Raw genomic sequence first — 27,205 nt, forward strand, 5'->3', positions numbered from 1 at the left:
TTGTAGAACAATTCCCATTTTTTTTTCTTTTCAAGTGAAATAAAGTTTTCACAAATGTCTTTTAAGTATCAGAAGAACAGCTTTAGATTTTTGAAACTTTTTCTTAGCCATCTTTTACTTCTTAGGAGAGAAATCTGAAGTGGAGACAGACATGTGAGTCCTCAGCAGTGGTAAATTTATGAGGTGGACCAAGGACAGTCCATTGAGTGGGTGAGATGCTCCTCACTGCTTTCTTGACTGTGCTCCCTTAAGTCACCTCCAGCCCTACCAGTGTAACGAACCGCTCCCTTCTGAAACCTCATCAAGAGTATGTACAGACCCTCCTGCTCACTTATTTTAGTGCAGTGACCCACACTACGTGCCTGAAGGATACAGACTGATTATTTACCTTTGCGTCTAGCTTCTGACACACAGCCTGGCACCATGGAGGTGTTCTACAACTATCTCTTGAACATATAACCAACACTAATTGTACTTAAAATTTATTGGATATTTCAGCAGTTTTCTAATATGTAAGTGCCATCACATATGCTGAATAAAATTTTATCACAATAACTTAAAACATATCCAAAACTCTCATGAACATTTCTTCAACACTTATTTACCTCCACCCCATTCCATACAAAGATGTCTTCCCCATCAGCAATTTCAATTTCACACAGTGTCAGGTGATCTCCTAGGAAGATGAGATTATCAGTGAAACCATTCTCATGATCATCAAAAAAAAATTTAACTATAGCAACAGCCAAGACACAAACATTTGTTTGAAAAAAAGCATTCTCATTGAGGAAAACTAAGAAAAAGGGAGTAATTATGATTGTTATATTGGTATTATTTTATATTATTTTTATCTTTATTCCTTCCATCACGCTCTTTAGCCTTTTTTTTTCTCCATTTTCATTTTATGTAAGCGTTTCCCCCATAAGATTTGTGGGCATGAAAGCAGGAAAAAAAAAAGTTAATGTAAAGGTCAACTGTACTTGACACTGTGAACATGGGGAAGGCTTACACATCAAACAGTCCTCACTCACCCACTAATGAGCTGTATGACCTTGTGGACTTCAAGCCTCTATGCTTCAGTTTCCTCATTTATGAAATGGGGATAAAAAAATTTTGTGAAAATCAAATGAGATAATTTACACAAAACACTTATCTCGGTATTTGGCACCATGAAGTCCAAGATAAATGTTACTGCTGCTACTGCTATTATTGTTCTGTTGTTATTTAAAGGAAGTACTTTTAAGCTCCCGAAGTACTTTTGTTTTGCTACAAAGTCTGAAGCTGAGATTGGATTAAAAAAACAAGCCATATTAAACAAGATTTAAATGGTTTCAAACCATTTTGCTCAGAAGTTTGTGGTAATATAAAAAAATTTCCAAAGCCTTTAAGAAAAAATTTGTTTAGGTAGAGAAGTAGCCTTAATTTCAGAAAACATAAAACATTTCCATGTTAGCAAAATTTCACACATTACATATATTGGATACATTATAAACTAAATAAATTGTTTTATTAAATATAAAAAACTAAATATATTATTTGTTAAAACCAATATGATGAGAACCTGCACAGCTAAGAAAAGTAGTATGTAGGGAAAGACTGGCCAAGAGCAGAAAGTCACAGATGAGCGCCACAAAATGTACATATACACAGTAAGTTGCTGTGTTTTAATATTTCTCTTACCATCAAGTGTCTGGTAAACATGAAGTCCTGCTGGTACAAACTTTGCAACACTAAGAACCATATCTCCTTCCCAAAATTCTAACAGCTGCAGAATATGAATGAAAGAAAAGAGAACAATGAAAAATCACATATAGATCACTTTTCCAGGTTAAGTAAGAAGAGCACTGTGCCAATTTACTTATGTAGCTGATACAGGGAACAAGCAAATGAATACGACAATCCCCACCCAGCACCCAAAATGAGGAAAGTGGACGTCTTTCAATGTTAAGTCAGTCAAATCCAAAGATGGTTCATCTCACATCCATTAGTGACTGAAGAACCTTGACATACACAAAGAGCACAATGACCATCTAAACAACAACCATTTCTACTTAATTTATGGGAAGATCACTTTTATCAGCAGGCAAAATGATCAGTGTGCCAGCCCAGGAATCCTGGTCCAAAAGAGCAAAAATTATGTGTTTAATCAGCACTATTCAGGGAAAAGCAGCACACATGAATACTCTTGTTTCTCAAAAGGAATGTCTCCCACTGTAAATTTAAAAAGTAGCATTACCAGTTTATTTAATAGATTACCAGGGATTTATTTTTTAAGTTTCTAGCTCCAAGACTCTGGGGACTGTGGTAACCTCACCAAAACAATGTCACCCATAAAGGTCAGTCCTATTTAGTCCCTCTCCACAATCACAAGATAGTTCTCTTAAAAAGAAATTTCATACTTACACATGATTACTTAACTGTCAGTCTTTCAGCCTCTTGCCAGTGGCTTAATTCTAAGATAATAGAGATGTGCACTTAAACCATCAAAAAGCAGACTGGGGCTTCCCTGGTGGTGCAGTGGTTGAGAATCTGCCTGCCAATGCAGGGGACACGGGTTCGAGCCCTGGTCTGGGAAGATCCCACATGCCGCGGAGCAAATGGGCCCGTGAGCCACAACTGCTGAACCTGCGCGTCTGGAGCCTGTGCTCCCCAACAAGAGAGGCCACGACAGTGAGAGGCCCGCGCACCGCGATGAAGAGTGGCCCCCGCTTGCCGCAACTAGAGAAAGCCCTCGCACAGAAACGAAGACCCAACACAGCAAAAAATAAATAAATAAATTAATTAAAAAAAAAAAAAAAGCAGACTGGCGTGAAATCTAAACCTTATAAAGGTGACCAAGGTCTTTTCCACTTGAAACGTTACCCTAGGCAGGGTCAAATCCCCAAGTCCACCTATATCATCTCTGCCAGGATTGGCTCAGAAATAAACTTTTAGTGGAAAAGTTCCGAAGTATTAGATAATTTTAGAAATCCTGATCCTGATCCAACATTTAAATATTCAAATCAACTAAAGTTAAAGAAGAAATTAGTCTGCTTTTCTTTGTGCAAGAGGAAAATCAAAAGAAAGCTAATAATTTTGGTAAATGATACAGTTTTTCAGAAAATTCACTTAATTCTGGGGGGCAAAAAAGCTTACATTTTCTATTTGCCTTTTCCTCTATCAGGAAGTAGTGCGAAGTATAATTAAGAGGAAAGAAAGGGTAGGGAGACCAGGGCTGGAGTCCTAGTTCAACTGCTGACTAGATGTCTGACCCTGGGCAAGCCATTAGATCTCTTTAAGTCACAATTTCCTCACCTTTAAAATGGGGTTATCTTGCCCTCATGAGGTTAAAGAATCAAACGATAGAATTTATATGAAAACATTGTAAGTAAAATAAAGAGCACTGCTGTCGTCGTTAAAACACGACTGGATAAATTATTTAGAGACAATGATTACAATGATGTTTGCTTTTACTATAGAGCAGTAGACATTTTCCTTCACTTAGGAATCTTAGTAATAAATGTTATTCTATACTGAAAGGTAGAAAAGTTAGTTGCTTTTATTTGTTTAGTAGCTCTTGGTTTTAGGCAACATAATTATCTACCTTTTTACTCCTTTAAAAAAACATTTATTTTCCCCAAAAGAGACAACCTTATACTCTTTCTCTCCCCCAGATTAAATATACCAGGCTTGATTCTCCCCTGAAAACCTGCTGGCAGGACTCAGTGAGTCTTGATTGTGCAGAAAAGCCTCTCTAAGAGACTTACAAGTGAGGGGAGAACATTTGGACCATCCCTCTATGGAAGTGGTAGATGTAGGATTTTCCTAAGCAGCTGTGAAAAATAAATAGTTGTATCTCAAACAGAAGTTTGAAAAGGAGAATCCAGCTTAAGACAGACCTTAATGTCTATTAAGCGTAAGTGAGGCTAAATTACCTGAAATATTGATTGTCGAAGATCTCCTAAAGTTTTTCTTTTATCAAAGGTCAAATCCCACATGCTTTCTGTTTGAGAGACTACTGGGTGCAGAGCCCCATTGAAGAAATGATAATGAGGGCCGAGGTGGAGATGCAATTCAAAATTATTGTTTGTAGAATCACATTCTGCCCTTTAAAGAGGCATAAAAAATACATAAATGCCATGTTTTTACAACAGATACTGTTTCATCTCAAACCAAAAATATTTGACTTACAATATAAAGAAGTTCTTCACTCCACCTAAGCAATTATAATTAACATCCTTTTCTTCCATGTTCCAAAATGACTCATTTTAGTTTCTCAATTAATAGCTCTGCCACCGTGAATTCCAAGGAAGATGGTTTTAATGTACACTGTGCAATGTTACTCTGAACAAATACTGACACTTGAACTCGTGCAATACTGAGATTATAATTATGAACAAAATGCTGGAAACACGCTCCTGTAACTGTGGTAAGCGCTAGATTTACAACTTCTATTTTCTCCTTGCTTCAACCAGACCCCACAGACTCTCCCATAAACTATGTGAAGTCAGCCTCATGATCCCTGGAGTCTGCTCTCCCCAAGTCAAATGGCCTCAGCAGCAGCCAGGCGCTTGCTACACTTTCCTGAACCCATTCAGCTGCTGCGAAGCACAGCACCAAAAACACCCCAGGCAGCCCCACCAACGGAGAGCTGGATGAAGCTATAGCCACCATTCAGGTACCTCAGGCACAATTCTGTGAATGTGGTCAAAGACAGCATTAGCTTTTTGATGACCACATTAAAAAGCTTAGTGCTCGCTGACTAAAACCCCATAGGTTGTTTTTGTTTTTAATACCAACTGCTAATCCACACCACTCATGCAAGTTGGTTATTTTTCGCACTTAAGATATATTACTCTGTTAAATTTTTATATTTTTAGTGTCTTGATTTTTGTTGAGATCTCCTCTGATCTTAATCTGCCATTCAATCTACCTATTTTTTTTTCTCAGCTTCAAATCAATGATAAAAATGTTGAACACAGCCCTGCTATGTAATCAGCCCCTCGGGTCCACAGGGAGACCATGGGACCATCCATTTCCCTAATCCAGTACCCCACCAACCCAGAGAGCAAATAAAGAACCGGTTCTTCATGGTCCAAGGTTAGACCTCAAAAGAGAATGTTCAGATCATCAAATTCTCACAAACCGTCCCTTTAGTAATCCACTGTAGGGTTTTGCCCAAGACTGACATTAAGCCAAACAGTCTGTAGACTCCACATCTCCTCCCCTTTGCCCACCGCTGCTCTGCTGTCACTACGGGCCAGTTCTTCACAAACCACTTAACACATGAGGGGGAATTTTCACAATGGGCTCTGTCTGTGCCGAGGGAATAACCTGACAGGCCAGGACACAATTCATTCAGCACAACTACGTGCTCACAGATTTCTCTAGTTTTCTTAGGCTTCAATCTCTACTTAGCGATGGCCATTTAAGTGTCATTATTTCATTCACTCTCACTGGGTAATTTCAAAGTAAAAGATACTCTCAGTATAAAAATTCAGCAGCTAATAAAAAGACACGGGCATTAAACAGTTGACTTTTTTCCTCTTTAATTTTCATTACTGAATACTTAAGACCTAAATTAGAGGCTCATTCTCCAGAAAAACTATTCAAACTCTAAAAGTAATTTAAAATTACCTTTTTACGTGTAGTTCGATGTTGGCTGCATCCATTTCATTCAGCAAATGACATGGAACCCTGTATCTTGGGTTAGCTCGAGCTGTGAACAAAATTTTCCGTTAACTTGTGCTGACTACATAAAAACTGGTTGCTGAAGAGGTAGCACAGAAAACTAGAAAGGACCGCGCTGGGAGCTAGGAAAGCTTCTACTGCCTGTGTGAACGTGAATTTTCTCTGGATCTCAGTTTTCCCATCTGCAAATTGAAAACATTAAAACATATGAAAGGTAAACAGTTCTTTAAGCCAAGCTAGAGAATTCCATTTCTTCAACTCTTTTTAAATATACTTTTTAAAAAGAACACCTGCTGTTTTCTTCTTGATAACAAATGTAATAATTGGTCACTGTGAAAGTTCTGGAAATGATTTTTTTAAATGTAAAATAAATAAATATTACCTATAATCCCACTCCTAGGGAATACTGCTAAAATGTGATCTATATACTTCTGGTCTTTTTTCTATTCTACACAATGTGTCTATACATACACATACACACACACACACACACACACACACACACACACACACACACCCACACCACGCTTATTTAGAGCAACTGGGAGTATAGTCAACAAACATGTAAGTTGCTTTTTCATTTCATATGTTGTGAATATTTTTCCAAATCTTTAAATGATTGCATAGTAGCCCATTCTATAAATAGCATAATTAATCTAACCAATCCTTTTCTGGTAGACATTTAGGTGATTTTCTGTTAGTCATTACTATAAAATAACGGGGGTAGCAAACATCTTTGAACATAAATAGGTATACACAGTCCTGATTATTTCAAGACAAATTTGTGGAAGTACAATTATTGGTTTAAGGTTTTTAAGTACATACAACCAAATTGGTTGTATTACTTTACATACATACCAAATATAGAGGTAGTGCCAACTGTTGAGAACCAGCTTAATAGAAATATTTGATTTGGTAGGAAAAAGGTTGTCGTTCATTGCTGTTATGATTCATGTTTTTTGGTTACAGGCCAGATGGAATATTTTTTTTTTGCAGTTTATTGGTTGTTCTTATTTCTTCTTTTGTACATTAGTTATTTATATCCTTTTCCCAATTTACTACTGAGCACAATGGAATAAATGTAAGAGCACGCTATAGATAGGGGAAATAAATTTGTCATATATTTTGCTTTTTTCCACTAGCTTGTCATTTGCCTTTTGGTATTATGTAATAAGGTTTATATCACTTTTCCTCAATTTTTTTTTCATTGCTTTTATGCTTAGAAAGGTCTTCTCTACCTTAAGAGCAGAAAAATATTTATATTTTATACATTTTAAGGCCCCTTTTTTACATAAACATTAAAGGAACTATAATTTCATGCAAGTGATAAATATAATCACTTGACTGTACTAACTGCTAATTCAAGTGATTAGCAACTAACCAACTTCTCAGTTGTATTTATTAATTCATTTTTCCCCTATTTATCTGAAAAGCTACCTTTTCATGGATTAAAATCTTAAAAATACTTAGATCAACTTCTGGGCTTACTGCTCAATGATCTGTCCACCTCTTTGCACTAGCACTACACTGTCTTAATTGCTACAGCACTATAAACATGTTTATATTGATACAGTAAATTTTCTTTGAGTAGTTCCTTCTTCAATTTTCATTAATTTATCTTCCTAGATAAATTTTAGAATCGTTTTGTCAAGTTCCATCCATTCATCCCCCAAAAAAGTCCATCAAGATTTTGGTTAGACCTTCATTCAAATCTTAAGCTAACTGGAAAATTGTCAGTACATATTCCAATCATGTACACACTAAAGTTCAATTCAGTGAAAAGGACAATACGTCATCTGAAGAAATTGATATATATTTCTATAACTGTGAATTCAGCTCCCCAGTATTTTTATCGGAACGATTACCACATTTTTTCCCCTCAGAAAAAAGCAAAGCCCCTTCTGGTCAACAGAACAGTTATGTAATTGTTTCAGAGCCAGAGAGTTAATTTCCTTTGATTCATCTGCAAATCGGTAACTGCTTTATTCTTATTCTTCACAAAAACGATCACTGTGCTCACTCTCTAGGGACAGTATCCTCATCTCTAATCACAGATACGTCTCCATCTACAGAGCTTTCCCAGTTAGGATTTTTTACTTTTGCATAAATTTTGGGAAGTGATCACATAAAGTCTTACAGACTGATTCATGTTAGTAGCTTCAATTCAAAAATTTATCACAGTGGGTCTCAGTGTTTAACCTCCACCATGGTATGAACTCTCTTAGAAGATTCAACAGAGGGCTTCAGAGATATTTCAACTGCTTAAAGACTTATTACCTTGAGGAAAAGGAAAAAAGAAAGGAAAATAAAAGAGAACACATGAAAATAAGACCAAGGCCACTTGCAACTCAAAGACAACACATGGCCAAACTGTAGAGAGAAGCCTGAGCAGAGGACAATCATGTCTGCCCACACAACAAGAAAACATGATGTGATCCAAGAAAATGTAATTTTGAAAATCTAACTACAGCCTCATACTATTACAGGGGAAAAAACCAGAAATATATAATCTTTATAAAATGACAGAATGTTGAATTTCTTCTGGTATATTTCTTATGGTTAGCTTGAAAATATTTTAAAATGTTTCAAGAGTAAACCTTCTTCTAAAAGGGTAAACTTTCAAATAACATTCAATATTTATCTTTTAAAGTGATCAACTTAAACAAATAGGGACATTTATCTTTCCATACCTTCAGGGGGTCTCTGCAACTGGGATTTCCGATAAAACAACATGTAGGCACTTTCTTTACCCTGAAATTGCTGTTCAATATCCTTTTCCTTGATTGGCTGGACTCTGGAATCGTTTATATCAAACCAGTGGGGACAGGAGGGTCTATCATTTAATCCTGGGGGCTCTGAAGTAAGTGTCTTCAAAAGTTGTGGATCATTTCCTCGTATATCAGACTCAGCCTGGAGAGAACAGTCCTTCAATAGACTAACTGTACTTTCATCTGAACTGAGCAGAAATATCTGAGAATGAAGCTGTAAAAACTATACAGAAAACAAACAAACAAACATTAGGTTAATGAAAAAAAATTCCACTGACATGATTACAAAATCTTTACCTTCCTTTTTCTGTGATTAGATATTTTTTTTTTTTTTTTTTTTTTTGTGATTAGATATTTTAATGTCAACTTTTTGGCCTAGCCAGCTAAGAGGAAAAAAAATTTCATTTGGGCCATAATAAAACATTTAATAAAAACCAGAGTGCTTTCTGTTAAATAGTCTAACAGTTATATCAAGGGAGAAAGCTGCCATGACACAATCTTAAAAATACTTTAATTACACCTCGTAATGCTGTTTTTAAAAAGTCTTTACTGAAACAGATTAGATAGAACAAACACTTTTGAAATGTTTAAAGCAATCCAAACAAAGCGCAAAACAAAGGCAATTATACAGTGAAGTACCACAGAAGATAATTTCAAAACTGGTGACTCAGACAAACTGTTGGGATATAGTCATAATTATAAGCTTACATTAACTAAATTAAGTGTTGTCTGTCCCGGAAGCTGACAGGCTAGCTCAGGAAATCAAAACACTGAAAGGCTTAAGTCATAATCTCAAAGACTATTATTTCTCAAGTTCCTCTACCTAAAGGATTAGGAAGAAAAAAACTTCTCTCCCCATTGCCTATCCCACCTCCCCATCCCCTGCTCTACTCTTCTTTTATTCCCTAATCTCTATGTGGCTTTGTATCTCCTCCTTTTCTCTCAGTACAAACTACTTTATGGAGAAAATCACTTGGGAGGTATTTGTAACATTTGCTTAGATCACCAATCAACACAGAAAGGTGATTTTCTCATTTTTTCTTGGAAAGGAAGAATTTATGATAATGGATACTCTCTAATCAAACAAAAGGGTATAGGGCATATGACCCAAAGGCATTATTAACACTGTGTATAACAGATGGCAATATAGTTTTGTAGCTAATTTACGTACAATAAAATAATAATTTGAAACCTCTGAGTAATGAATACTTTCTGTATTGCGAATCTTTTCTTTGTTTGATAGTTGAGGATTAACTCTTTTAAACCTCAAACTTCAGTGTAGTCTGGTTCCAGTAATGGCAGAGAACTTTTAATTGGACTAACCCCACTGATTAAAAATTATAAACTTTAGACAAAATAATGAAAACAATTGTTTGGAGAGTAACCAAAAGCTGACCTAAAGTGGAGGGGGACATAATCCTTCAAAAGGGAAACAAGCTAGGTGAGTCCTGCATTAACCCACCACTTCCCAGTTTGTAGCAGAGCATGGCGGAAGAGAGTTCAAGCAAAGGGCAAGAGTCTTACTGGACTAAGGAAACAGAATTTGAGAATGCTACAGAGCCTAGAACGTGAAAGAGAAAAATCCCATAAAGGAGCCCCAAATCTCTATCAAATCCTCCTCAAATCCTTGGCTGAGTCTTGAATGGTACATGGACAGCCTGAGACCCACGGAACTGAGCAGAAAGCAACAGCTGGGAGATTTAAGATCTGAGTAGAGATTTTAGCACCCTGCTGCTGGGTAGAAAGAGCATAGAGTTAAATAAACATGTTGTGAATGGATTAATAAATTAAGATAGATTAGAAAAAAAAAAGAAAGAGCATGGAGTTGAAGTCCTGCCAAATTAGAGGCATATGACAAACACCTCAGGCTTCCCACTGAAATCCTAGAAGGGCTGTGTCTCAGGTCAGGGATTGGCAAACTTTTCTATAAAGGGCCAGACAGTAAATATTTTAGGCTTTGTGGGCTAAGAGGCAAACTTGAGCACCTTTCTAAAGATAACTGTTTGAAAATATAAAGACAGTTCTTACCTGGCGGCTGTACAAAAAAAGGCAGCAAGCCATAGTTTCCCCATGTTTGCTAACCTCTGCCTTAAGAGGGAGGACCATGCAGGCCCCAGGACTAACAGCTACTCCCTAGGACTAACAGCTAAATGCAACACATCCACCCTACCAAAGCCCCAAATGAAGCTCCCACAGGATCAACATGATTCAAAGTTACTTAATGGCCTGTTAGAATGTAATGAAAAACCCTTTAGAAACAATAACATAGGACTTCCCTGGTGGCGCAGTGGTTAAGAATCGGCCTGCCAATGCAGGGGACACGGGTTCGAGCCCTGGTCCGGGAAGACCCCACATGGCGCGGAGCAACTGAGCCCATGAGCCACAACTACTAAGCCTGTGCTCTAGAGCCCACGAGCCACAGCTACTGAGTCCACGCGCCTAGAGCCCATGCTGCAACAAGAGAAGCCTCCGCAATAAGAAGCCTGCGCACCACAATGAAGAGTAGCTCCCGCTCACCACAACTAGAGAAAGCCCACGTGCAGCCCCAATGCAGCCAAAAATAATAAATAAATAAACCTTCTAAAAAACAATAACATAATCCACAGCCTCTAAAACACATCATCCACAATGTCCAGTAGGCACTATAAAAGTATATGACATGCGAAGAAATAGGACAATGTGATTCATAACCAAGAAATGACACAGTCAATTCACAAGAGAAAAAAAAAGGTAATAAATACAGACCCAGAAATAATCCAGATGTTATAAGAGTAAACAGCTATCAAAATATGTAAATTTACAGGAAAGGATGTACAGAGTAGGTTCAAATGGGGAATTTCAGCAGAGAAATGGGCACTTTAAATAAGAGCTAAGCAAAAATTCTACAGCTGAATAAGACAATATCTGAAACGAAAAAATTCATTAATTCATTGGCTGGGCTTAAAAGACTGGATACAGTAGGAGAAAGAATCAATGAACATGAAGACGGATCAATGGAAATTATCCAAATTGAGGGTGAGGGGGAAAAAAAACCCTCCTGCTAGAATATCTAAGACCAGTGAGAAAATACTGAATGGTCCAATATATATGTAACTGTAATTTCTGAAGAAGAGAGAGATAATGGGGCATAAAAACAAATTGAAAATATAATGGCCAAAACTGAGGAAAGATTTCAAGCCACAGGTAAAAAAAAATCTTAGCAAATACAAAGTAAATAAACACAAAGAACACCATACTGAGACACACTGTTATTAAACTGCTAAAAACCAAAGATAAAGAGATTATCTTAAAAGTAGACAGAAAAAAAAGACACATTACATTTAAGTAACACCGACTTCTCAGCCAAAATAAAGGAAGCCAAAACATAATAAAATGACATCTTTAAAGTGCTGAAAAAACCAATAAAAGCTATTAACCTAGAATTCTGTATCCAGGACTTCCCTGGTGGTGCAGTGGTTAAGAATCCGCCTGCCAATGCAGGGGACACGGGTTCGATCCCTGGTCCGGGAAGATCCCACATGCTGCAGAGCAAGTAAGCCCGTGCACCACAACTACTGAGCCTGTGCTCTAGAGCCCACGATCCACAACTACTGAGCCCATGTGCCATAACTACTGAAGCCCATGTGCCATAACTACTGAAGCTTGCATGCCTAGAGCCCGCGCTCCGCAACAAGAGAAGCCATTGCAATGAGAAGCCCGCACACCACGACGAAGAGTAGCCCCCACTCGACCCAACTAGAGAAAGCCCGTGTGCAGCAACGAAGACACAACGCAACCAAAAATAAATAATTTTTAAAAAGAAAAAAAGAATTCTATATCCAGCAAAAATACCATTTAAACAAACGAATGCAAGATAAAAACTTCAGACAAACAAAAGCTGAGAGTATTTTTGCCAGCAGTTCTGGATGCCCAAGAAATGCTAAAGGAAGTTCTCTAGGTTGAAGAGAAATGATATTAGATGCAAACCTGGACATGCAAGAAGGAGCAATGAACACCAGAATAGATAAAATAAAACATGATTTTTTCATTAATTTCTTTAAAAGTTGCTTAAATGTTTAAAGTAAACACATACATACATACACACACGGTGAATTTACACATAATGGTAAAATATAAGACAACAGCAGAAAAGGATGGAAGTCGGGAAATGGAATTATACTACTGTACCTTATACATCTTACCTTGTACATGAAGTGTTACACTATTGGTCTGTAATTTATAATATTAACTTATGTATATAGTGTAATACCTAGAATAAAAAAGTTAAAGTAGTACAGCTAAAAAGTCAACAGAGGAGACAAAAATCCAACACTAAGAATTACTTGATTAGTCCAAAGGTAAGAAAGACAGAAAGAAAGGCAAGGAAGACAGAGGAAGCAAATAAAAAACAAATGGCTACATGATAAATTCAAACTCAACCACACAATTTAATACATTAAAAAAAAATGGGGGCTTCCCTGGTGGCGCAGTGGTTGAGAATCTGCCTGCTAATGCAGGGGACACGGGTTCAAGCCCTGGTCTGGGAGGATCCCACATGCCGAGGAGCAACTAGGCCCGTGAGCCACAGCTGCTGAGCCTGCGCGTCTGGAGCCTGTGCTCCGCAACAAGAGAGGCCGTGATAGTGAGAGGCCTGCGCACCGTGATGAAGAATGGCCCCCACTTGCCACAACTAGAGAAAGCCTCGCACAGAAACGAAGACCCAACACAGCCAAAGATAATAAAAAAATAAATAAATATTTTTAAAAATAAAAAATAAAAATAAATGGGGTCTTCCCTGGTGGTGCGGTGGTTAAGAATCCGCCTGCCAATGCAGGGGACACGGGTTCAATCCCTGGTCCGGGAAGATCCCACATGCCGCGGAGCAACTAAGCCTGTGCGCCACAACTACTGAGCCTGCGCTCTAGAGCCCGCAAGCTACAACGACCTAGCCCGCGTACCACAACTACTGAAGCCCGCATGCCTAGAGCCTCTGCCCCCCAACAAGAGAAGCCACTGCAATGAGAAGTCCATGCATTGCAACAAAGAGCAACCTCTGCTCACTGCAACTAGAGAAAGCCCACATGCAGCAAAGAAGACCCAATGCAGCCAAAAATAAATAAATTAAATAAATTAATTTTTTAAAATTTAATAAAAAAAAATGGACTGAACATTCTACTTTAAAGGAAGAGACTGTCAAACTCTATCATTTGATAGAAAAGAGATGAACAATAGAGAAAAACAACAAATGCAAAGCTGTTTCTTTGAAAAGTTTAATAACCTTGGACTTCCCTGGTGGTGCAGTGTTTAAGAATCCGCCTGCCAATGCAGGGGACACGGGTTCGAGCCCTGGTCTGGGAAGATCCCACATGCCATGGAGCAACTAAGCCCATGCGCCACAACTACTGAGTCTGCGCTCTAGAGCCCACGAGCCACAACTACTGAGCCCACGTGCAACAACTACTGAAGCCTGTGCGCCTACAGCCCATGCTCCACAAGAGAAGCCACTGCAATAAGAAGTCTGTGCACTGCGACAAAGAGTAGCCCCTGCTCGCCGCAACTAGAAAGCCCGCGTGCAGCAACAAAGACCTAACACAGCCAAAAGTTTAATTAATTAATTAATTAATTATTTTTAAAAAAGAAAAGTACAATAATCTTGATAAATCCCTAGCAAGACTGATGCAAAAGAAAGCTAAAAAACACAAATTACCAATATCAGAAATGAAATAGGGTCCTACAGGTCCTACAGAAATTAAAAGGATAATATGGTAATATTTCAAACAACTTTATACTAAGAAATTTGACACTTTGAGAACAAATTCCTTAAAAATCACAATTTTCCAAAATAAACAAGAACCAACTTCATACTGTTTACAAGAGACACACGTGCATTAGAAAGCTTGTATGTGACATTAATCCCAGATAAGGCAGATGTGAAGGTAAGGACTATTAGCAGAGATAAAGGAAGGGCTTATGTCAAAAGGCCACTAACAATCCAAAGTGTGTATGCAACTAATAATGTATCTTCAAGATACATGAAGCAAAACTGTCCACAGTAAAAGGACGAAAGGGCAAAGGTACAATTACAGTTGGAGATTTAAATCTACTCTCTCAGTAACTGATACAACAGAAAGACAGAAAAATTAGTTAAGAATAGGGATGAAATAGAGAATGCTATTAACCAATTTGACCTAGCTGACATTTATGAAACACTATACCCAACAACTGCAGAAAATTAATAACTTTACTGGTGAATAGAAACATTCAGCAAGACAGACCATATCCTGAGGCATGAAACAAGTCTCAAAAAATTCAAAAGAAGTGAAATCATAGAGAGCATGTTTTCAGAGTAAAACGGAATTAGACATCAATTTACAGATGTAACAAAAAGATAACTAGAAATTCCCCAAATATTTGGAAATTAAGCTATCCACCTCCAAAAACCTCATGGGTCAATAAAAGAATCAGAAGGAAAAATTACAAAATATTTTTAATTGAAAGATAACGATAACCTGTCAAATTTAGCTACAGCTTAATTAGCGCTAAGAAGGAAATTATAGATTTAAAAGCATGAATTAAAAGGCAGGTTTAAAAAACAACTGAGATACCAACCCAAGAAGCTAGAAAAAGATGATTAAATTAAATCCCAAAGGTAAAAGGAAGGAAATAATTAAAAACAAGAGCAGAAATCAATGAAGTAGAAAACAGATTAGTAGAGAAAAATCAACAAAGGCAAAAAAGTTGTTTTTTGAAAAGCTTAATAAACTTGATAAGCCCTAAGCAAGACTTACGAAAAACAAAAGTAAGCAAACACAAATTATTAATATCAGGAATGAAAAAGAAGAAATTTAGGTCCTACAGACACTAGAAAAGATAACATGAGACATTTTGAATAACTTCATGCCAATAAATTTGACACCATAGATAAAAGGACAAATTCTTTAAAAAATATAATTTTCCAAAAGAATGCAAGAAGTAAATAAAAAATCTAAAACAACTCTACAAATAAAGAAATTAAAACTATAATTTAAAAACCTTATCATAAAAAAATTCCAGGTCTAACTAGCTTCACCAAACATTTAAGAAAGAAATAACAATCTATCTCAGAGAAATCCTTTCCAAGAATATAAAAAAGGGAATATTTCCTAACTTCTTTTGAGTCCTGCATAACCCTGATACTAAAACCTGACAAAGATATTACAGAAAAAAAAAAACTAAAGACCCATATCTCTCATAGACACAAAACCCTTAGTGAAATATGAGCCAAATGTATATAGCAATACACACAAGTATATCATGACCAAGTGTGCTTTATCCCAGAAATGTAAGATTTGCTCTAACATTGAAAAGGTCAGTCAACAGAATTCACCACATTAACAGAATAAAAGAGAAAAGCCATGTGATCACGTTGATAAATGTACACAAAACAGCATTTGATAAAATCCAACCTCTATTCAAGATAAAACTATCAGCTGCTTATATCACACCCGAAAGGAATCTGGGTTCATTGTGCTAACGGGCATAAGACTTTTGGCCTTCCTGTGAACAAATACTCTACATGTGTCCTCCTGCACTTCAGTGGCTGCTGCGTAAGACCAGTGGGACAGAGTTCAATACTGGAAGAAAAGCTGCAGTATTTAGTGGGGAAGTCCTGCCACTTAGAGCCCATCCAGCCCATGAATGGGTGGGCCATGAGTGGTCTCATAAATATAAAGGCTTTGAACCTCTCTTTTCAAGAGAAAAAAAAAAAGAAAGAAAGAGATAGGTTCAAACTACATGCCATTCTGGAAAAGGCAAAACTATGGAGACAATAAAAAGATCAGTGGTTGCCAGGAGTCTGGGGGAGAGGGGTGATGTATACACAGAGTCCAGTTGTTTAGCGCAGTGAAAATACTTCGTATGACATCATAACAATGGATATATGTCAGTATACTTTCATCTAAACCTACAGAATGTACCATATTATCTACTTCATTAGAATGAACCTTAGGTGAACTGTGGACTTTGGCAATTATGATGTGTCAATGTAGTTCATCCTAGGTTTAGGGAAAAAAAAAAAAACACACCACCCTGATGAGTGATATTGATAACACCTACGCATGTACGTGGGAAGGGGGTATATGGGAAATTTCTGTACCTTCTTGTTAATTTTGTTGTAAACCTAAAACTACTCAAAAAAAAGTCTTAGAAAAAAGAACATTCAGTGTTAGGATAGGTATTTTTGGCAAAACTCATTTCAGTTATACACGTATGTATACAAGTTATATACGTGTGTGTTGGTTGGATTGTGATGTAAGATGCATTTTTTAGGTCAAAAAAGTTTGCAAGCCATTGTAGTTAAGTTATACTGGCAAATAAAGGCACAAATTAACCTCAAAGAAAAAAAGAGATAAAACTATCAGTCAACTGTAAATACAAGCTAACTTCCTCAAACTTATGAAGGATATTTTTATTTAAAAACAAAACAAGACAAAAAAGTCCCTGCACAGCTGATAACATACTTAACAGTAAAATATTGAAACACTGATCCAATCATTTTAAATGAAAACCTAAGACTATCTATGAACTCATGGTCATTAACTTCATTTATGAACTGTGGTCTAATTAAAAGATGAACTTAAACACAGTCTATATTGTGTACACTCTTTGCTTCTACAAGAAATAGCTCCAAAATATTGACTAACTGTTCTGTTGCTTTGTTTGTTTTTAGTCAAGTTTTTGTCTCCCAAGTCTGGCAGTACCAGTTTTTGCACCTAACCTTACAGCCTAGGAAACCAGATTGCCAAGTTTAGTAGAACTGTGTGTCAAAGAAAGATAAAAGTGAAATTTGGGTGAATACCTGAAGACGTTTCTATAAATAAGATGATAAGCTTTAGGATATGAACTTTGTGACATTTTTTGCTGTTGTGATTAGAAGCCCCTCCTCTATTCTTTTTTTGCTTACTTCTTGATTCTATAAATTACTTAATTAACTGAATTCTAACCATTAAACAAAAATACTAATTGTATTTCCGTCTAATTTAAATTTCCTTCCCCAAATTTCCTTCCCCAAACCACAAGAAATTCATGTTGCCAAAATCATAATAAAATTTCCTGGGAATAGGACTTCTTATAAGGATGTCATGTATTACCTTTCGCAGTGGTCCATACTGTTTTCTGTACTTCTTATTCCAAGATATTCCTATCTTTTTCAAGAGTTTCTGGCCCAGCTGATCAACAGGAATTAGATTACTCTCCTCCTTATGAAAGAAAAGAAAGTCATTTAAGAAAATCTGATAAGATATAACCTCAACACTTATGAGTTCAATGGAACCAACAGGATTAATAAATGTGCCTGTAACAGCAAACATGTAAGTGCATTAACCATAATTGTTTCAAAATAAAAAGTTTTTTAAAAAATAGATTAAGCCTAAGTTTAGAAAACTTGAATTTTGCCACTTTCCATGTGGCAAAGTTTAAACATTTCAAGAGCAATATCCAAAGAGTATTCCGAGGTTTGGTAAATTCCTGATATTATGTGGGATTTTTAGAAGAAATACTTTAGTGCAAAAAGACTAATGTCTCTTCTGAATGTTTTGAAGTATAACCAAGTTCTAAAAGGGGGTAAGAAGTGACAATTATGGGCTGAAATGTGCCCCTTCATATGCTGAATTCCTAACCCTCAAAATTTCAACTGTGACTATGTTTGGATAGGGACTTTAAAGAAGTGATTAAGTTAAAATGAGGCCTTTAGGGTGGGCCCTTATCCAATCTGACTGGTGTCCTTATAAGAAGAGGAAATTTGGACACACAAAGACACAGGGATGTGCATGCACATAGAAAAGGCCATGTGAGAAAGCAGCAAGAAGGCAACCATCCGCAAGCCAAGGAGAGAGGCCTCAGAAGAGACCAAACCTGCCGACACCTTGATCTGGACTTCCAGCCTCCAGCACTATGAGAAAATAAATTTCTGTTACGTTAGACACCCGGTCTGTGGGATTTTGTTATGGCAATCCTAGTAGACTAATATAGTGGCCATAGACCAATACTCAACCTAAGCCCCTAGTAAGAAATTGAGAAAAAAACTGTTTATTAAGACTGAATGAATAAATGAAAAGAGACTACCATCTTTACAACAGGGTACGAAGCAAACATTAAAAGTCATATACGTGAGATGTTATCAATATTGGGAATGAAAAAGGGGACATAACTTCAGGTCCTATGGACATTAAAAGGATAATATGGGAAAACAGTAAATTCCAAAATCGTATGTAAAGTAAATCCCAATTCTATTTAAAATAACAATATCACAAAAAACTTGTAACCCAATCCTAATATATGTATATAAACACAAAGGAAATAGAATGCAAAGAATATATATCAAAGTGTTAACAATGACCAGACATTTGGTTTATTTAAACTTTGTTTCTTTACATACTTTCTAATTTTTTCCCCTCAAATTTTCTACTATTCATATGTATTCCTTTTATAACCAAAAGTCTCCAATAAAAAAATTTTTTTAAATAGACATAGAGAATTTCCCAAAAGAAAAAGACTATGAATAGTCACAATATCACTTCTACCAACTGAATCATATACCTGATATACACACACAAATATAAACATACACTCTCTCTCTCTACCTGTAATAAGACTGCTTTTAGAATCATCAATGGATCATCAATCTCTTCTTCATTCTGAAGATCTTCCAAATTCACATCTGGATTACTTTTGTCCTCCTAATAAAGAAAACAATAAAAAAGTTTCGCTTTCCTGGTAAGCGGCCTGAGGTGACCTCTAAAAATGGTTCACTATTCACCTGACCCAGAAAACCCCACAAAATCATGCAAGTCAAGAGGTTCAAATCTTCGTGTTCACTTTAAGAACACTCATGAAACTGCCCAGGCCATTAAGGATATGTGTATCCGAAAAGCCACCAAGTATCTGAAGGACGTCACTTTAAAAAAGCAGTGTGTGCCATTCCGTCGTTACTGTGGTGGAGTCGGTAGGTGTGCCCAGGCCAAACAGTGGGGCTGGATGCAGGGTCAGTGACCCAAAAAGAGTGTTGAATTTTTACTGCACATGCTCAAAAATTCAGAGTAATGCTGAACTTAAGGGCTTAGCTGTAGATTCTCTGGTCATTGAGCACATCCAGGTGAACAAAGCCCACAAGATGCGGCGCAGGACTGACAGAGCTCATGGTCGGATCAACCCATACGTGAGCTGTCCCTGCCACATTGAGATGATCCTTACTGAAAAAGAACAGATTGTTCCTAAACCAGAAGGGGAGGTTGCCCCGAAGAAAAAGATATACCAGAAGAAACTGAAGAAACAAAAACTTATGGCCCAGGAGTAAATGCCACAAAAAATAAATGCAAATAAAAGAAAGAAAAAAAGTTTCTATCACTAATTCCTTAAAAAGCAGTTAATGAAATAGGAGCGTTTGTGCCACGGAGGTTTCAAGATGGAGAAATGATGATAAAAACATCATAATCATTTGTATATGCTTTTGAATCAGGCAGCCTGGCTTTAAATTTCAACTGTGGTTGAATAATCCTGGACAAATTACCTAATCCCTCTGGCATTATCTGTAAATTGGGATTGTGAAGGAAAGCTTCTAGCACAATACACACAGCGGGTTCCAACATTTTCCCACTAAGCACTACTTTAGCTGCATCCTACAATTTTGATATGTTGTGTTTTCATTATCATTCAGTTCAAAATATTTTCTGGTCTCCACCCAATTTATTCTCACTCACTTATGTTGGCCTAACAAAATCCTATCAACCTCTGCAAGCTCAGCTTAAACATTCCCTATTTTCTTTTTTATAAATTATTTATTTATTTATTTATTTTTGGCTGCGTTGGGTCTTCGTTAATGCGTGCAGGCTTTCTCTAGTTGCGGCGAGCAGGGGCTACTCTTCGTTGAGGTGTGCAGGCTTCTCATTGCGGTGGCTTCTCTTATTGTGGAGCACGGGCTCTAGGCGCGCAGGCTTCAGTAGCTGTGGCACGCGGGCTCAGCAGTGGTGGCACATGGGCTTAGTTGCTCCGTGGCATGTGGGATCTTCCTGGACCAGAGCTTGAACCTGTGTCCCCTGCACTGGCAGGCAGATTCTTAACCACTGCGCCACCAGGGAAGTCCCTCTCTCCTATTTTCTGATCACCCAAGTTTTCACCCCATCTTATGAAGTTACTTGGAAACATGTCAAAATTCTCCTGATAAGGTATTTTTATTCATTTTTTTTCATACATGGCGTCTTGCAAACGTATTTTAAACTGGCTTAAAATCATAAACACAAATAGACCTAAATAGTTAACATAAGACAAAAATAATAAAGAAATATAGAAGAATAAGGCAGATGAAATACAACCATCCTGCTGTAAAATTACTAAAAATGCTGGATAAAGTAAAACACAACACAACAACAGAAAATATCTTTTTAAACACATGCTGAACTAGCAAGAGAACATCGGGAAAATCCTCAGAGAACAAGTGACATGGGAATCCAGGGAAGAAATCCAGAGTTGAGCTCTCCAGCTGCCCAGCCTTGCTGACACACAGCTTCCACCTTGATGCTCATGCAGGACAGGGTCTGGGAGACAAAGCATAAGGACCTACCCAACGCGGGGAGTCGAATGGCTGGTTTTCTAAACAACCAGCTCTCCAATTCTTTGACACCACCTGGCTGTCCGTCAATTCAATTCTGACACTAATGTTGCTAAGTCCCACGAGACTGCCCCCACTTCAGATACCAGCTGCAAATGGGGTTCCCAGGCTACCTGCACTCCTGCCTGGCTGATTACAAATTCTACAAGCTCCACTTCATGTTTGATAATTTCCTGGAACAGCTCCTAGAACTTAGGAACTTATACTCAGGACTAGAGTTTATTACAAAGGATACAAATGAACAGCCAGATGAAGGTACACAGGGCAAGGCTGGGGAGGGTCCCCAGTGCAGAAGCCTCTGTCCGCGTGGAGTTGGGGTGGCCACCCTCGCTGCACATGGATGTATTCACCAACCTGGAAGCTCCCTTAGTCCTCTTCTTTCAGAGTGTTAATCAAAGTTTCATTATGCAGGCATGATTGATTAAATCGCTGGCCCTTGGTGACCAAACTCAATCTCCAGCCCCTGTCCCTCCCTGGGTGAGGCGGTGGGTCTGAATGTTCCAACCCTCTAATCATGTGGTTGGTTTCTCTGCTGACCAGCCCTCACCCCACAGGTAACCTCATTAGCATAAACTCAGGTATAGTTGAAAGGGGTTCATTATGAACAAGAAAAGACATCATGCCTATCACTCAGGAAATTTCAAGGAGCTCTGTGCCAGGGACCTGGGACAAGGACCAAGTATATATTTTTTATTATACCACAAAGATAGATTCCAGCGGAAAGCTAGAAACCTGAAAGGACTACGCTATCAATATAAGCATGACCTACCAAAAAAATCCACCCCACAAAAAGGACAATGAGAAACTTGCTTGTTTTGACCTTGATACTATATGAAGGTGGAAAAACATTTCCTCTAATAATCTGTAATCACAAGTAGGTCTTCATGTGGGTTTGTGGCCCAAATTCACATTAGTTGTATGGCTCTAGAACCACCAAGTCTAGATCTTATTTTAAAGGTATTAAAGGTTGGAGGTGACCCCAGGCATGTGGTAGAGACAAATACACATCTTTCATGGAAGAAGGTACTTTTAACTCGGGCTTCAAATTACTCCTACACCGTGTTCTTAAAAAACCAACCAGCCAACCAAGCCCACAGTCTAAAATAACAAAATCATAAGGAAACAGAATCAGCAGCTATCCAAAGACCCACAAAGTCTTCAGATACTGCAATTATCAGACAGAGAATAATAAAATAGTATGTTTAACATGTTTAAAGCCATTTATGGCTAAGGAACAAGAGATTTAGAAATGGTAGGAGGGGAGACGCAGGCCGGCATTGCCTAGGATGCGACACACTGGTGCAGGCGGCACGTGGGCTGGGCCTCGTCCTCCTGCCCTCTGCCAGTGGCCGACCTTGGCCTTGTGGGGACAGGCTCGTCCAGGAGGCACCAGTCCCAGGGCTGCCTACTGGGAGCTGCTGTAAAGCTTCTTTGTCCCACATCCTCAAATGTGCAAGATGATGTCTGAAGTGATGTCAACCATCAGCGAAGCAAAAGACCCCACTTTGGAAGGCATAGGTCAGGCTCCTCTTTACACCGGATCGAGAGCCACATTTTGAATAGTTAATGACCTCCAGGCAAGAGGCAAGAGATCATCTTCTACTTAGGCTGAGAGAGACTGAGATGTTGGCTTTCACCCAGGGAACATTATGTGGGGTTGGTCATGAAACTTGTTCCTTGCAGACAGCTCCTTGAAAGGGAAGAAGAAACTGCTAAACTATAAGCAGAAAAAAACAATACCTGACTATGTTTAGAGTATCTGGAATCCTTTGTCTCTAGGCATAAGAGATCTCTCAGGATAATGGTAGTAGAGAGACAAGCAGTGTCCAGCAGGTGTACCTACTGAAGTTGAAATTCTTAAAGCACTCATCAGTATGTGAACACCACAAAGCTTGTGATTCTTAAAGAGCAGAATTTAAAAAAAAAAAAAAAATATGGGATGCTTCATAGAGGCCATGAATAAGGAAATACACAAGCACAAACAGAAAGCAATCTTCTGATTGTTCTTTAAGCCCCGAGGAAGACCTTGCTAAAGTACCAGAGGTTCAAGACCAGAGAAGCAGTGCAGAGGGCAAAACCAAATGAAAGAACGCCTGCCTGCCCTCTCGAGTTACGTAACGGAACCGGGAGAAGAGCTTGACGCTGCTGATCATTTCCAAAGAAATGAACACAAAATTGCAGAGAAGTTCAAGGAAGCACAAACCAAAAGGAAGACATGAAGAAAACAATCATTACTTTTGAGCCACGCTACCTCACCACAGAGTGTGAAGCTACCTCTGTGCATGACGTCAATGATAAACTTAAATAGGAAACTGTAAATAAATATTTTATGCCTCAAAATACTGAGGATAAATCCCACCAGCCAGAGAAGTGCCTGAAATCTGACAATGGCTGAGCAAAATTGAAGAAATGTCTGCAGCCAGCATGGAGGCAAGCAGAGACACACTCCTGAGGCGGAAGCGGAACTGACATGGAGGGCAGGAGCACTTTCTAAGGCTGAAGAGAGACAGGGCAACATCGGAAAAAAAGGCTGCCACAAATGGAAGCATAAATGGAAGGAAAAAACCAAGAACTACAGTGGAAAAGGCAAAGAGAAAAAAATAAATGAACAACATCATAACTATTTATTAGACCTGTTCGCAAGTTTCTATGAGAATCTAATAAAAGGCTTCAACTTCATCTTTTAGAGAGAATGAAATAAAGTTAAAATAATTGTTTGAAAGGGCTGGGGGTGCCCTAGAGAGTAAGGTTCACTACTACGGGACCCTGCGAGTGTAAGACAGCCGAGTGAAGGAAGGCAACAGGTTAAGAATCAGCAACGAAGGATAGAAACATGGAGAGCAGAATTAGACCAGAGGAGGATAAGAAGTGCTTCACTCCATCTGACTGGCATGTGCCCAAACAAGCTAGTGTCTTGGCAAATATGGCACAAGCATTTGAGAGATGCTTGTATGGCTTTCTCAACCCAGAATTGGATAAACCCAGTTGTAGAAATAAAAGAAATGGAAGGTTAAGGACTGGAAAGAGTGAAACAAAACTGTCTTTTTCCAAAAATGTCTACAACATAAGAGGGTTTAGCAAGATGGTTGATTATAAAATCAATGTACTAAAGATAACTGTACTTCAATACACCAGCCACAAATAGTCCAAAAAATACAGTATAGACATAGCCCCACAGAACACCTCCCTGATCAACATTTTCCCACTAGAACAGTTAGACTTTAAATACCCAAACTTTACAAAACATACGTTATCTCTCAGTACATTCTAAGTACAACTGATAGAGCATCAGAAACACAGGTAGATGTTCTGAAAGGCAAACTGAATGTCAACAAAGGGAACACAGCATCTTCTATACTGCTGGCACTCAGAGAAGCCACGTTACTACATGTGGAGCAATTTTTCATTCACAACGATATTAACTGTTTGACACTCTTGAAGATAGGTTTTAAGCATTCAACATCCTAACATGATGGGTTGGAACTTACCAGTGTTTTAGTTACATTTTAGAAAAGTGGCTGAGAGTTTGGTGCTGGTGTGTAATAGATTATAATTTTTCCCACTGTAAATAACTGGAAGTAGATTCCCAATTAGTGCTTTCTCTTCTAGAGAAAATTATGAAACTTTTTTAGAAGACATTAAAGAAGCTCTAAAAACCAAAAAGATGTATCTTGTTTACACATGTAGATACAAAATGCCACTACTTTTACGTGTGTGTATGTGTGAGAATATTGACAAGGTGATTCTAGAAATGTTCAGAAAAGCATTAAAATCCAAGACAGGCAAAACACTCCTGAAGAATAATAACACATAGGGAGACTTGCCCTACCAGTTATCATAACACAGTATAAAGCTACAGAAATTAACAATGTGGTATTTGCCTAGGAATAGAAAAAAAGAACAATAACAACAACAACAAAAACAGAATACAGAGCCCCAAAATGGACTCAAATGTAAGAAAACAACTGATATAACAGAACTGGCATTGTAAACTGGTGGGGAAAGAATGGATCATTCAATAAATGGTAATGGGCAACTGGGTACCCAGATGGAAAAACAACATCACAACATTCACAGCAAAGCATTCCAGGAAGACTGAAGTTTCAACTGTAAAAGGCAAAACTATAAAAGTTCTGGAAGACAATATAGGAGGAAAATCTTTGGTTGGTGCCATGAAAGAAAGAAAAGCTGAGGAATGGTTACTGATTAAAGGAGACTTAAGACATATGCTAACTAAATCTAATGCATGATCCTGGGCTTGATACTAGAGTGGGGAAGAAAACGCTCTAAAGGATTTGGACGAGGCCGCTGTGAAATCCGAATATAAAACATATATTAGATAATAAATAATATTATATCAGTGTTAAAGTTCCTGATTTTGACCTACACTTATGTAAGAGAATGTCCTGGTTCTCAGGAGATAAACACTGAGTTATTTAGGGGTAAAGAGGTCTAATGCCTTCAACTTTATTTCTAGTGGTCAGCACTGATAATGATAATGTTAACTGTGTGTGTGTGCATGCGTCTGTATACAGAGGATGTGCCTGCACAAATGTGGCAAGATGTTTAACAACCGGAGAACCTAGGTGAAGAGTATACAGGAGGTGCTTGTACTATGCTGGTTATTTTTCTGTAAGTGTGAAATTATTTAGAAACAAAAAATGTAAACCTCTATCTGTATTAACTTTCAGTGCCTATAAGTTTTCTACAGAGTGAATATATAATAAATGGCAAAAGATTAGCCTGACCAAAATAATGGGACTAGAAAAGGAAAAAGTTGCAAAGATACTTTTAATCTAATTTCTATACTTACTTGAAACTGCCAGTTTCCCAAATGATCGACATCTTTAATATACACATGATAATGTCCTCCGTAGCAACCACCTTTGTGTATGATAACTGAGAAGAGGTCATACATATATTCCAAGTCATCTAATTCACTCTACAAGAAAGAGCACAAACATTGATAGTTTACATAAAATAAGAAGATACATAACCAAAGGGGGAAAAAACTTCAACTATTAAAGTTAGTAAGAAACTTCACTATTATTGTTATTTAGGGTAAATTAAGATAAATTTGAATAATCGGCTTTGAAATTCTTAATTCTTAGATGGAAAATTATCTATCGTTGATCTAATACCAATCACACTATGCCAAATTCTGCCTCTGAGTTAAACATAAAAACATATATCCAGGGACTTCCCTGGTGGTCCAGTGGTTAAGAATCCACCTTCCAATCAATGCAGGAGAAGCAGGTTCGATCCCTGGTTGGGGAACTAAGATCCCACGTGCCACGGGGCAACTAAGCCCGTGCGCCACAACTAGAGAGAAGCCCGCACACCACAACAAAAGATCCCTCAAGCTGCAACTAAGACCTGACGTAGCCAAATAAATAAATATTTTAAAAAAATAATAATTATATATATATGTATCTCCAAACAAGATGCTATTTTTATGTACTTTGGCTAAAATCATGTAACCCCATGTGATAACAAAACACACACTACCCTATCAGAGTTTTGGCAAGAAAAAACCATCTTGTATTAAACCTATTATGCTGCTTTATAAATGTGCTCTTTAGCAGCTGAATTCGTCCTATATTTTAACTAGATTGTCATGCACCTCAAAGTCAGAGTTGTATCTACTATCGATCACCCCTCCTGACACTTCAGTCCTCTGCATAACAGGAATTTAGCAGTTATGAATACTAGCTGGTTTCCTTTAGAGGCAGTTTAGTGGAACGAACAGGTTCTTTCTTGATTTATCAATTCTATGATCAATCTTTTCTACAAGTAACGTACTCTGTAATTATGAACACCTACACTGGCATTAAAAAAATCTACTTTAGGTTAAGAGATACTTGGCATATGGATGCTACTTGAGGGAGTGCCAATTATTTAAGAACTTATTTGCTTAAACTGCACTTTTTAAGTAAGCAGCATTTTTAACATGTCTGGCTCAGGGAAAAAACAAGAGAGATGTAAACAAAGGTGCAAAATGATCATTTTTTTCATTAATACAGAAATTAGAAAGTAAAATTATTGTGAATTTCTTAGGTAAGTGCTGTTTTGCTTTTTTCAGTTTTGTTATTTCAACATATGTCAAAATCATGTGACAAACTACTTTTTTTTTTTTTTTTGGCTG

General features: G+C 37.7%; 1 protein-coding gene and 1 pseudogene across 7 annotated transcripts in view; one reads left to right on the plus strand and one right to left on the minus strand.

Annotated features, from left to right (window-relative positions):
* USP40 (ubiquitin specific peptidase 40) overlaps positions 1-27,205 on the minus strand; it is a 93,932-nt gene that overhangs the window by 51,075 nt on the left and 15,652 nt on the right. For all 7 annotated transcript variants that reach the window (XM_059928963.1, XM_059928968.1, XM_059928966.1 and 4 more), the window contains 8 exons: positions 25,874-26,002; positions 19,037-19,132; positions 17,546-17,653; positions 8,361-8,661; positions 5,617-5,698; positions 3,915-4,086; positions 1,681-1,765; positions 606-676 (listed from right to left, as the gene is read on the minus strand). In XM_059928963.1, coding sequence (XP_059784946.1) covers positions 606-676; positions 1,681-1,765; positions 3,915-4,086; positions 5,617-5,698; positions 8,361-8,661; positions 17,546-17,653; positions 19,037-19,132; positions 25,874-26,002 — 1,044 coding nt within the window. The remainder of the gene's footprint in view (positions 1-605; positions 677-1,680; positions 1,766-3,914; positions 4,087-5,616; positions 5,699-8,360; positions 8,662-17,545; positions 17,654-19,036; positions 19,133-25,873; positions 26,003-27,205) is intronic.
* LOC132369407 (small nucleolar RNA SNORA11) lies at positions 15,827-15,976 on the plus strand (annotated as a pseudogene).

The sequence above is a fragment of the Balaenoptera ricei genome, chromosome 7 (assembly GCF_028023285.1).
Source record: "Balaenoptera ricei isolate mBalRic1 chromosome 7, mBalRic1.hap2, whole genome shotgun sequence".
NCBI lineage: Eukaryota > Metazoa > Chordata > Mammalia > Artiodactyla > Balaenopteridae > Balaenoptera > Balaenoptera ricei.